Source organism: Strongylocentrotus purpuratus, unplaced genomic scaffold (assembly GCF_000002235.5).
Source record: "Strongylocentrotus purpuratus isolate Spur 01 unplaced genomic scaffold, Spur_5.0 spur5_scaffold_10, whole genome shotgun sequence".
Lineage (NCBI taxonomy): Eukaryota > Metazoa > Echinodermata > Echinoidea > Camarodonta > Strongylocentrotidae > Strongylocentrotus > Strongylocentrotus purpuratus.
Genome location: NW_022145595.1, coordinates 22,963,008 through 22,976,894, shown reverse-complemented (window position 1 = coordinate 22,976,894; position 13,887 = coordinate 22,963,008). Strand labels below are relative to the sequence as shown.

The 13,887-nt window shown below is 36.7% G+C and overlaps 1 protein-coding gene across 1 annotated transcript; it reads left to right on the top strand.

The window, feature by feature from the left end:
* The first annotated feature begins 257 nt into the window (after positions 1 to 257).
* LOC584790 (histamine H4 receptor-like) lies at positions 258 to 3,189 on the top strand. The gene is made up of 2 exons (XM_011664221.2): positions 258 to 1,378; positions 3,162 to 3,189. The coding sequence occupies exons 1-2, from the start codon at positions 258 to 260 to the stop codon at positions 3,187 to 3,189; spliced, it is 1,149 nt and encodes a 382-aa protein (XP_011662523.2).
* Positions 3,190 to 13,887: the final 10,698 nt, after the last annotated feature.

Here is a 13,887-nt window from a genome sequence, read left to right as displayed (position 1 = left end):
TGGTTAACATGTCACGAAATGGTTGAGGCATTATCATATATCTCCGAACACGAATTAAGTGCACGTCGAGCCCTACACGTCTACAATTTCAAAGACCGTACCATTTAGCTAAGCGCGGAGATTTCGCACAGTAGGGAACGTTATTTTTGCTTTCTTGTAGAACTTGATGGAGACTTCGATTTGGACTTTTGAAGGAAAAGGCTGGCACTTTATTTCTATTATTCTACATGTCATGATTAGCGTGATGAGCGGTAGCCATGGAAGTGTCCACCTTCGCTGGAACAATACCATCTAAAACAGAAGATACTGGTTTATCTGTGACACGCATCGTGTTAGTGTGCTTTCTGTACCTTCCTCTGGCGGCCATCACTGTCATGGGAAACATCTTTGTTCTTGCCGCGTACAGACGGGATGAGAGGATAAGAAAAAAGAAGACAAACACGTTCATTCTCAACCTTGCCATCGCAGATCTACTCGTTGGCCTGGTCATGCTTATCAACACGCCCAAGTACATCAAGGATAAGTGGTACTTTGGGCGGGAATTCTGCATCTTCACCTGGGCCATTGACTACATGTCAACCGACATGTCTGTCATCACCATCATCGCCATCAGCGTGGACCGCTATCTCATGGTTAGGAATACGATGAAACATCAGCTAATTCATCAGTCTAGACGACGACTCGCTCTGATATTCAGCGTTGTCTGGTCCCTCTGCAGTCTTGTACACATCAGTCTCGCATTCATCTATTCCGCAAAGACAGACTACAAGTACCTCAAGTATCAAACATGCAATTTGGAATACAGACGAGAAAAGGCGCTGGTTATTTCAATGTGCTTGGTGGAGTTTGTTTTGCCTGTGATATGTCTTTGTCTGTTGAACACAAAAGTGTTCCTGCACATACAGAGGCGAGGAAGTAAGATACGTTTTAGTCAACCTCGGAAATTTGTTGCTTCGGATGTTCACCTCGGAAAGGACAAGGCAAGTGGTCTTTACGATACCGCCGAAGTCTGCTTGACGTCATACAGGGTGCTTTCAAGCCCCGATGGTAAGACGGTCGAGCGACCTGGAGACATTGCTGAAAGTTCCTCCAGGTCTCCCCCACCGACCATCATTGTAGGCGACCTCCAGAAGAAGAACACATTGAAGAAAGATACCTGCGAAATGCGCATTCATCATGGCAGCTCTTCGTCGAGGGCGCGTCCTCCTCATAAGGCAGCTAAACTTCTCACGGCCTTACTCATCGTGTTCATCATAAGCTGGCTGCCGTACTACATCTACGAGTGCTACATCCTCATCGATGGTGGCGAAGCGAGCGACGCGGTGACGCAGACATTGACTTGCATACTCTGGGGAAACTCTGCTGTCAATCCTATATTGTATGCATGCGCTAATGTTCATTATAGGAACAATTTCAAGCACTTTTTACACCTAGGAAAAGGGATGCGCGTTAGTTATGGAAGGACCTTGAAAGTTTAACCGTTTTTATCTTCTTTTTGTTTGTTTTCCCTAACTATTTGACAGACACACGATACAACCGTAGAAGATTACAAAATAACTCAATTTCTATTGTGTACGAACTACAGTTTTGTGCTTCGCGATTTACAAGGAATTATGATTTGGTTTTCTGGGTGGACAGTAAATTTCAAGACACTATGTTTTGCAAAACCAATGCCCAGTTTCATAAAAAATATAGTATCAATCACATGGTACAATTATTGCTAGGAGCTACTGAAATCATTGTTATTTGATTGGCTGTTAGCGAAAATGTCAAAGAATGATGTTATTTAAGAACCTTTATGAAGCTGGGCCCTGTTTCATAAAACTTGATATCAATAACAAGTTACAAGCTACTGTTATAAGCTACTGAAATCATGGCATCTGATTGGCTGAGAGTAAATTTGTCATAGAAATTTAGCAGTTGTCATAGATAGCAAGTTTATGAAACGGGCCCCAGGGCTTCTTTCTTTCGTTCATAACAAAGTTAGATTGTGCGTTTATAACTGCATCATAGAATGACTCTTTTCAGTCAATTTAGAATGGATGGCTTTGACCAAGGTCGGAAGTTATTATGTGATAATTGTTTATTTGCATATTTTCATTTCAAAGGAATGAACATGAAATACGTTTAAAACAGTTTCTTGTTATAATGACTGTTTATATGCAGATAAGCCTTTGATTATTTTATCTTTCTACTGCAATAGGGAAAGTTGAAGATGAAGATTGAATATGTCCCAAACTTAAAGGTAAGTTTTGGGAAATTTTGAAAATTGGATGGATAGTAATTCTTTAAATGTTGATATATTTGGATATAATATAAGCACTAGAAAATTTAGCCCCTAAAACACTTCCGCTTTCGAGTAATTGAATAATTTTGCCGGTACTCCCGGTAAATTTCAAATATTTCAAATAGCGCCTAAGGCCATTCAATGGTAGCTGCGACCATGGCAATTTAAAGCTAAAGTAATATCAGTCTTGAGAGGGAGTTATACAACATAACGAGTTTATTATATATGGCGATTTCAACCGAGACAACGATCATTGACTATTGTTAAAATCGCATATGCTTCCAACATGTTCATTTGAACCAAATTCATGTCCCCATTCCAAAACTTCGTATTACCTTTAACAGGGTTTGTCAGAATAAAAGTAAATATACATTGACATCCAACATTCCACTAAATTGACTATGTAGTGTTGGAATGCATGAGTATTAGGTAAAATGTTTTCTTTTAGATACAGGAGTACTAGTGTGTTTGAAGCCTTAGTGTATTTAGTCTCAAGAAGAACCCTTACATGTTGGGGACTCACTCTACAACCATAAAGCCAGAGAATAAAAGAGATTTTAATTCAGAGCCGGGATTCAGAGCCGTCAGACCCTAAAATAAGGCACTGATAGCGTGAACACTGGCCCCTCTCCATTTACCAAAAAAGGGAGAGAGTGGGGCTGGTGCCTTTTTGTGCCCCTCCCCCTTCTGTAACCCAAATGCCTTACCTCTAGTACACAGGTCCAAAATCGTATCCGTTTAAAAGGTGTTAACACCCCCCCCCCCCCACACACACACACACACACGCACACACACAATTATTCTTTCTTTTCCTTATCTTTGCTTCTCAGGAAATTCTTTAAATTTAATGCCCCCCTCTTTTACAAAATTATAGATCCACCTTTGTATCAAAGACTGACTAAGAACCCTCAAACCATTCCAATTACCATGGAAAGACTTAATGGAAAGGCTATGCCAGGCCTCTTGTTGAATATGCTGCTTCAGTGTGGCATCTGGGCTTAACAAACCAACAAAATGCCTAGATCGAAAGGATCCATAAACGTGCACTAAAAATTGTACTGGGATAATACATGACCTACGAAAATGCGCTACAAATGACCAATCTCCAAACTCTAGACAAGGCGAAAACTTTGCAAAGGATTTGCTAAATCACTAATAAATTCACCTCACGCCAGAATAGATATTCTCAATCTCTGAGAAGGGCTGCTCCTTATCCTGCAATCAGATGCAGAACTGATAGATACAAAAGAAGCCCAATTCCATTCTTGGTCGATCTATTGAATGTTATGTAATTATATGAGCATCAGACATAGTACACTCTTCGGTTTTCACTTCTTAATATATTTGAATTTTTTACCAGTTTGTAAAATGATAATTTACTTTTTTATGAACTCTATCCAGTTAATTGACAAATCATTGCTGTATCAATCGTAACTGCTAAACTTATTCTCCTCTTTCATTCTCTCCTCTGTCTGTCTCTCTCTCTCTCTCTCTATCGCCTATGCGCTCTCTTTCCTTTTCTCTTTCTTAAATTCCCCCTTTTCTCCTATTTTATCCGTCACTCTCTATTTGTCTCTATTGTAACGGTTTGAAATAGATGGCTGTATTTACAAACCGATCAGCACATGATCCGTATAATAACCCATGAATGAAAAATATATTTATATTTTGCTATTGTAAATCTTAACTCATTTTCTGTCATTTTTCCCCCTTTTTTTTTCGTTTTCGAATACATCAATAGGGACTTTTAGAATTGTCGAACGACAACGTGGATTGCTACGATCGACGTACTTGTAATGCACTGCCTTGAATGGACGTCACACGTATCAGTCCACGCAAATCTAAAAGTCCCTAATGACTCATCTCTGACCTCGTTTCATAACTTTGCATTATGTTTGTGTACACAATTCATTCTAACCTTCAATTGAGATACGGTTGAGTGGGACCTACATTGTGCAGTCTATCAAAAATGCTCAAAACTCTTGATACACCTAGCTGCATCGAAAACCACCTCGGTCTCTCTCTTTCTTTTTCGTTTTCTCAATTTCCCCCTTCTCTCCTGTTCATCACTCTCTGTTTGTCTCTATTGTAACGGTTTGAAATAGCTGGTCGTGTTTACAAACCGAACAGCACATGATCCGTTTAAACAACCCATGAATTTTAAAAAATATAGCTATATTTTGCTATCGTAAATCTTAACTCATTTTCTGTCAAATTGAAGTAAATTTTCAATGTATCACTGTATTTTACCTATCTTTTTAATCTGTTAAAATCACGCAATTATTCACTTTTACAATCTATTTGAACTATTCTAATAGCCGGTCAGGTTACAAACAAACACGACCCGTTAAAATCAACGAATATCGGAGAGGAAATATTATTGCATGTACATATTTGAATATATATATATTTTATATTTTTGCTATAAACTTGATACCATGTAATGTTTGATTTCACATGTATTAATTGTATTATAATGTTTTTATCAAATTGAAAAAAGGCAAACAATTTAGCCTTCGAGCCGCGAGATGATTTTCAATAAAACAAACCATTTATTTATTTATCGAAAGACAGGCAGCCGGAAATCTCGATTACATCAATGACTCATATCTGACCTTGCTTCATAACTTTAGTTTGTGTACACAATTAATATTAATTCCAACCTTCAATTGAGAAACGGTTGAGTGGGACCTACATGTGTACATTGTGCAGTCTATCAAAAATGCTCAAAATTTAGTAGATCTAGCAGCATCGAAAACCGAACAAACAATAAACTGTTTTAAAAATGTATTCAAAAATGTAGATATACATTTACGTCTAGCAGCGAACTATTGGTAATGGTAATGGTTTTATTAAAAATTCATTTGCAGCCAGATGGCTGAATTGCAGAACTTGATGATACAAACATAAAACGTATTAAGACATATCACGCAGTGAATGAATTTTCTAAATAAATCAGTGTACACATATATATACAAATTCATAAAATTCGCCTAACAGCTAACAGTTGCTTAATTCTATTTCACAATCATCATATGGCTGGAGGGAAATATAGAAGAGAGGTAGGGAGGATAATAGTGCAGACAGCACATGAGATCCAGGACAAGTGTGAGATAGAGAAAGACAGAGGGAGGGAAAGGGAGAGAGAAAGAGAGACAAAGCGAGATATATATATATATATATATATATATATATCTATATATATATATATAAAAGATAATGCTGAGGATGAGAGTGTATATCACACATATCGAAAATAAGGTAAAAAGTACAATTTCGACTGAGAGAATACTGGTTGTAAAAATTAATAAATTACATTTTACATTTTCATTGGTGAGTTATGGCTAACATATATCGTAAATTGATAGGTAGGTATGCAATCAGATGAAGACATGAAATATGGTAATTTCGAGATTTTTCTTGTAATAAATATGTGGTAAGTATGTTTCAATCATTACAAAAGTTAACCATGGTAATCTTGATTTACTTTATTATATTATCATTTTCATTTATCAATTATCAAGGTTGTACAATCGTCTTGGTAACAAAAATTTATATACTATTTCACATAAAATAAAAGAATACCTCATCACTATGGGGATAAGTATACATGTTATACAGATGTGTACAAAGTGCATGATCACTACTGTGAATTAAGCAAGTCAATTAGGTAGGGAACTGGACTGTTACGAAATCGTTTGGTTTTACATTTTAACTGTTCTCTGATATTTGATTTGCGTAGGCTTATAATGTTCTTACAAGGAGGTATGAGGTAAGATACCTTCTCGTTTGATATCAATTTCTTCAGATGTAAAAGTTGTTGCTAGGTCGGACCGTCGGACAAATATGGTCAATGCTGTGTGTATTTGCATTGTTTTTATTTGAAACTTTACTATTGCAGATTTATTTATCGTCATCGTCTTTTCTCTGTCTGCTCCTCTGTTATGCCCCACCCCCCCCCCCCCTTGTTGTCCCGAATCACTCGGCTTTTCTCTTTTCAATTTCCCCTTCATCTTACCCTCCTTCTTGCTGTGTCTTTCTGTCTGTCATTCTCTCTCTCTCTCTCTCTCTCTCTCCCTCTCTCTCTCTCTTTACCTCTCTCTCTCTCTCTTTTTCTTTCTCTCTCTCTCTGTCTCTCTCTCTCTCTCTCTCTCTTTATTTTTTTGGAATAAGGGTGGCTTTTTGTTTAGCGTGTATCGCTCAAAGCTGGCGCTCCAATATTAGGGACCTTTAGATTTGCACGTCGACAAAGTGGACTGCTACGTCTGACGTCCTTTTTAGACACTGGCAGTGCCTTAAAAGGACGTCACATTGCCTGAAAAGAACGTCACACGTAGCAGTCCACTATGTCGACGTGCAAATCTAAAAGTTCCTACTGTTACCCTCAGAGCCGCTGATTAGTAGAGTTTGGCCAGCCCGGTTCAAGTGGGGCGCGATATGAATACTTAATATCAATACGAATAATGGACAAAACATAAGAACATAAGTCAAGTTGTGACCAATTGAAACCAGGTCGGCCAAATAATGTAATTACCCAGATCATAGGTCTTTTGAAATTCATGTTTTATTTATTGTTGTAAAATGTATATAAATTGCCCTACCAATTGCTAACTAAAAAGGCTACTCTTTATAAAAGTTGTCGTGGTCTAGTGGATACCAGACTGTGGACCACATGGTTCGCGGTTCGAGTCCCTCCGCGGCAACGTCCTTTGGCAAGACATTGTCCACTCCCCATCCAGAAGAAATAGATTGGTTCCTGGTAGAAAGACATTCCTTGAATGCTTAACGAGAAGGTTGAGTTTTGGAAAGAGGTGAATCATAATTTGTGAGCATTATCATCGTTATTATGCAAGTGTGGAAGAACATCAAATAAAACATGTTCCCTGAAAAGTATGGTTCTTCAAATGCCTTAATATTCTTCATATGGCATGTAAGATCATAAAAATAAATCAGGACGGATTTTTATGCCACATGTTCGTGTAGTCCCATACACATAATATTTCTGTGTGCAGTGCTAGTAGCTTTACCAAGACTAGGCCGATTTTCTTATCATTTTGATGATTCCAGAACCTTGCAGTACAAACCAATACTTAAATTAGATGATCAACCTTTTCTGATCGATTTCACACCGTTTCTTTCACAATCCAATCGCATGACCAGAACTCAACTTTATAATGGCGGCTCAGCTAAGGTCGGGGTAATAATATTATACTTATTAGCTGCTGGACTATAATTATGAACAGTTAATTAAATAGACCAATAAGTGACGTTATATCGTCGTTGGGCATTCGAATTCATTTGGAGCATTGAATTTTGCATTGTGTGCATTCAATATCATCTTTTTGCCATAGATTTCATGAGTGACATTTCTATTTTAAAAAATACAATCCGAAATTAAATGTTTTAGAAGCAAATTTGATTGGATGTCACGCTAATGCGTTGATGAAGAAAGATTCTAGAATTTATTGGTAAAGGTTGATTAAGTACGTTAGAATAATTGTGTTTGTGCGATTGGTTTTTAAATCATAACAATTATATAAAATTTACTATTTTTTTTAATAAATCACATAAAATACTAGTGAAACGATGCACATTATAATGGATATGTGCATATTATGTGGTAACGGAATTTGGTCAGATCTCTTTACTGATTGTATTTACAATATGAAGGTAAAAAAAATGACAATGGCCAATCAAGATCATCATTACATGCAAATATTGTTCAAAAGGGTGACCATTAACCAATCAGAAAAGTCTTTTTAAATTTGCACTCGATCGCGTACCTTTGTGTTAAAGGACTCGCAATAACAATGAGGAAGAATCCGTCTTGAAGAAACGGTGAAAAGTTTATTAAAGGAAAACTCGACCCAGAGAATAAGTGCAGGCATTCTGAAAATTAAATGATGTATTCCTGCCCTTTGATGTACAATATTCCTTACGAAAATGTACAAGAGATATATAAAAAAGCTATTCTTCACAAAGTTTTACACCCTCACAAATTAAATGTTAGATCCGCCCGTTTAGGTACTGGGTTCACCATTTTGAATAGGGGCATGGAGTACGTGACAGCGTCTTAAATATAAAGCGTCTTAAAAATACAGCACTATAATATTGTTGGAAAAGAACGCTGGATTGTACCCTTTTCGGAAAGGGAAAATTTACCTAGTTACATGTGATTCCGACGGTATGAAAATGTTGAAAATGCAACCCTCTTAAAGTGCTTGGAAAAGTGTTGAATGTGCTAATTTCGAACCTTTTTGAATGAGGTAAAATGACATATTGAATGTAGTTTTGACGGTATTAAAGTGTTGAAAGGCAATCTCTAAGTTGGACTCAAATATTATGGAGAGCCATTTGTAGCCTTATAATGAAATATATTCAAAAGCGAAAATTCAAGTATTTTAGACTTATCATAAATTTCACATCAAGAACATGAAATCTCCCATGATAATAGAAAATATGAATGATTTGAATCAACATTTTATGCCTTTTAAAACAACTTTTACAAAATATTTTCAAGGATGCTAACGGCTTTCCATAATTGTTAAGTCCAACTTAGACATAAGTTCAACTTAGGATCTTTGTGAAACACCCCCCAGGATCGTACGATCGTAACCAGCCATTCTCAGAGCACCAGGATTGTGAATAGAGAATTAAACTGGGATGAATAGATGAAGGATGGCAGCTAATAATAATAGAGTAAAATGTGACATAAATTTCAAACTAGGGATGGTTTTTCTTTTTCTTTTCTTTTTTAAGATATTTTTTTTATATAGATATTATCAAGTTGTTTTTAATCATTTCTATATGTTAATGGTAAAGCTGTTCCCTTGTGTTAGTTGCTTTAAAACTGTAACAAATAACCAAAGGGCATTACAATGTACAAATTGCAATAAATGGGTCCACATAAGTTGTACTGATATCAGCTTTAAATCGTATGATGATCCAACCCAACATTTCTTTAATTGGCAATGTTCGAAATGTCTTTTTAGATACTTACCCTTTCCTGATCTTAAAGAGAAGGTTGAGTTCTGGGAAGAGGTGAAAAATAATTTGTGAGCGTTAATCATTATCTTATTGTGCAAGTGTGGAAGAACATCAGATAAGACATGTTTCCTGAAAAGCATGGCTCTTCAAATGCCTTCATATTCTAAATATGCATGTAACATCGTAAAAATCGGGGGGCCGGCTTTTTACGCCACGTGTTCGTGTAGTCCCATATACATCTTTTTGTGTACAGTGTTTGTAACTTTACCAAGACTTGGCCAAATTTCTTATCATTTTGATGATTCCAGAACCTTGCAATACACACAAATTCTTATATGCTAGATGATCAACCTTTTCTGGTCGGTTCCACACCGTTTCTTTCACAATGCAATCGCATGACTAGAACTCAACTTCTTCTTTAACTATGATTTCATAATTGATGTTCAAGGTGATACGAATGGAAACAACAAATCGTTCATGTATTGATTGTTTGAAAAGCAAAGGCTTCAAATTTGCACATCTAGATATTCGTAGCCTTCTCCGTAATATAGATGAAATCAAATAATTTTTACAGAGTAATACAATTCATATTCTAGCATTAAATGAAACTTTTTTGGATGAATCTGTTTTCGACAGTGGACTTAATATCGATCATTTTAACCTTATTCGTAAAGATAGGAACAGACACGGTGGTGAAGTGGCCGTGTATATACATAGTTCGTTGTATTTTGAAGTTATCAAATATGAAGTATCAAATTCCTTAGAAATTATACCACTTCTGATCGACCGCTATTTTCAAATCTAATAATATTTCTTACTTGGTAAAGACCGCCAAATACCTGGCTACCTGGATGCCTCCGTCAGTTGCTGGTGATTGGCGACCACACCTGCACATCTTCTTGTTGTCTTTCTCCATTTGTTTCTGTCCTGTGCTAATCTTTTGGCTTCTGAATATGTGAGACCAGGACCCCGTATTACAAAGAGTTACGATCGATCCAAATCAATCGCAAGTTTGCAGTCTCCTATCTCTTATGTACATAGTTATGATTGATATCAATCACAATAAGTTACGATTGATATCAACTCTTTGTAAGACGGGGCCCTGGGGTATCGATTTGTATTCGTGGTTGGGGGGGGGGGGTGATAGGTGCCAAAATATTTTCGGCAATGGATCAAAGCAACCAAGAGGTAGAAGCATGTGGCAGGTTGCACGTACCCCCCTCCCTTCCAAGTTATTAACTTTGTCAAGTCACCCTCAATAAAGATAACATTTCAGAGAATATAAGAGTGGTAATAAAATTAATAACATGCTAAATGTTAGTCCTGACTCTTGCCTGCAGTGTAGGCCTACCAGACTAATATCGTCTATTTTTAAACAAAATTTAGACTTTACCAACAAAAATACAATGTGAGGGATATCAACTTGTGAAGGTATTATGTTACCAGTGGGCAAATACATTAATAAGCAACCAGGAAAGGTTCGTGTAGACAGAAAATTCTTTATTTCCTGGTGATAGAAACATACATTTTATGAATAGTGATGTCTCCAAACAACATTCATCGTGAAAACCCATTCCAATATACTGTATAAGGAGATCTCCAAAAAACATAGTTCTCATTAGTAAATGAAAAACATATTGCTTTTGGTTCTTCATTTGACTCTCTTCCTTCTTTAATTAAACCAACTGAATCCTCTCTGCGGGAAACTCAATTCAATGAAACAGAATATCACTGATGCAAAATTTTGTTCTCAAAATGACAGAAACTTTCCACTCCTGATCTCATACAAACTGTCTGTTTCTTAAAAACATAATATAAAACTTACGTTCCAACTACCAAACAACAAACTTCCATTATCTCCTTCTTCACCCAGACATACTTATCATACCAGATACGCTCTAAAATATAAGCATAATATTCCCCCAAGGCCCTGACCAGAGCACTATTTTTTCTTCAAAAACTATAACCAGTCTTAGAAGGTGTATTATTATTAACTTCAAACTTAATAACATTCTAACCTTCAAAAACACCTTAACTATCTTATGCCTGTTACGTTTGAGTACAATAGGCCTACATTAGCTTTTCAATAAAACAAAAATAAGTTGTGACATAATAATCTTTCTCCAAAATATCGAACTGGAGTATTCTGTTGTATTGCTTGTTTATGTACATACAAAGAGCTTATTTTCAAGAGGCACTAGATCCATGTGTGTAACTTAAGGAAGAACTCTTTGTTTACCCCCGATTTTGTTCAGTTGTCTATGGAAAATTGTTATTAAAAGATGCATGTGTTCATAATTTCTCTCGTAATTTAGGTTAATAATTTTGTTATCAAAAGATTTTGCTCCTTTCGGAAAATAGCTCTTCAAATGTTTTACATGTAGAGATATAAATAAACAAAGAAATGGGTGAAATCAATAAAACAAAATAGATACTAAGTATGAATCAGGGAACAAACTGAAAGTTTCGTCTCCTATATGCTGCCATTTGGACAAAACCGTCTTTCTCTTGTCTTTCTTCCTTTTTTCTTCCCCCTTCCTTTTTTCTTCTGCCCGTTTTTTCCCCTTTTTTTTCCCCAGGTAGCAAGCCCATATGGGGCCCATAATAATCTTTTTCTAAAATATCATAACTATTCTTGAATATTATTACTTGTTTTAGAACATGTTGGGGATGTCTCACATTTCCTTCCATCATTCCATGGCAATTTTCCATGTTTCTTTCAGGTTTTTTTCAGCTTATTTCTCACTTCTTTTCCATCCACTCAACTAATTCCTGATCATGCATTAACCTCATACCTATACCATCACCCATGCCTAAGCTTTTTAGGGAGGGGGATCCTGTTAAGTAATTTTGACATTGTAAGAAATAAACATGAGCAATATTTCAGTAGGTTACTTTAAAGCCAACCTCTTATTTCATCGCCCATTCACATCAGTTCCCTGAAGGAAATGCTGGAATGTGTCTCTCTTTCTCTTGTCTTTCTTCCTTTTCTCTTCCCCCTTCCTTTTTTCTTCTGCCCGTTTCTTCCCCTTTTTTCCCAGGTAGCAGGCCCATATGGGCCCATATGGGGATGATCTGGGTCACTTGTGCCATCTGGGCTAAATGGAACCCATTATGTATCCCATATGCGGCCAATATTTAGTAACCCATATGGGATCTATCTGGGTCAGCCCTTATGGGTCCCAGATGGGAATGAGCTGGGCGTACACATATGGGTAGAATATGAATATGCCCATATGGGTAACACGTGGAGACAATCTGGGTTAAACCACATGGGATCTATCTGGGTTAACCAATATGGGTACCAGATGGGATTAAGCTAGGCATACCCATTTGGGCCCAGTTTGGTATGGGTCCCATCTGGGTCCCACCTGTCTTATATGGGTTTACCCATATGGGTCCCATATGCTTCTTTGATGCAGATGTCTTAGGGCCCCAGATGGTTTTCCATAATTATGGAGCCAATGTTTCAGAGAATATGGGACCCATGTGAATCCCACATGGGCTTGCTACTTGGGTTATCTTCACTGTCTCTCATTATCTCTCTCTCCCACTCTCTACTTCTTTTTTGCACTTTTGCGCTTCGCGCTTAACATTTTAACTCGTTGCTTTTTAACGCTGCGGCTTTGCATTTGGCGCATTGCATTTGTATGATGCTGTTGATTGAATAAATTGAATAAATTCATCAATTCCTGATAAAGCCGTATGAGCGACAATTCAATTTATTCTTGTCTCATATACGGTTGTGTCATTTTCTTCGTTTTCTATTTATATATGTATGTATTATGAAAATGAGATAGCAAAATGTGTATATTGATGGCCATATTGCGAGTAATAACCATTAACTACTCTCATCAGCCTCTCACCATTAATTTTTATGGAGACGGAAAACCTGCGGCTGCCGTACGGCCTTTGAAGTGAAGACGCATGGTCGCCTTAGGGCGTCCCTGCGGCGGTCGTACAGTTTTTGACAAATACCAAGGCAGACGCAAGGTATCCGCAATGCCACCGTACGCCCGCCGTTCCTTCGTTCGTTCGTTTATTCATTTCATTTTCATTAAAAACACAGCAAAGGCAAATAAAAATACAATATATATACATACAAAGGCAGAGCATGTTTAGATTATACGGTAATTTCAAATGAAATAGAGAACAAATGAAAAGCCCATGGTAGCCTTGTTTAAAAAAGTTCCCCCGAGTATTATGATTTATATTACTGAGTATATATTAGTTAAAGATATCACTAAAGATAGCGATAAACACAATATAAACACAAACAAATACAAAAACATGTGTGAATTAATTTAAAATTGGAGGGGGAAAAACGTTTGGAAGGTAAATTCAATGGCACTCAGAATAAGGTCAGTTTCATTTGTTTTTTAAACATTGAACTGTTTTTATATTCGTATATGTCTTGAGGTAGAGTGTTCCATATGTTTTGCAATGTATTTCTTACAGATCTTTTTGAGAATGAACTTTTCACTTTCCACAAATGAGACGTGTTGCAAAGCCGAGTATTATGGGAATGAACTTTGTTATTGACCGAGAATATGGATGATATGTTTTTGGAAGTATATGTTGAAAAAAAATGAATACCAGTTAGTGCATTATGA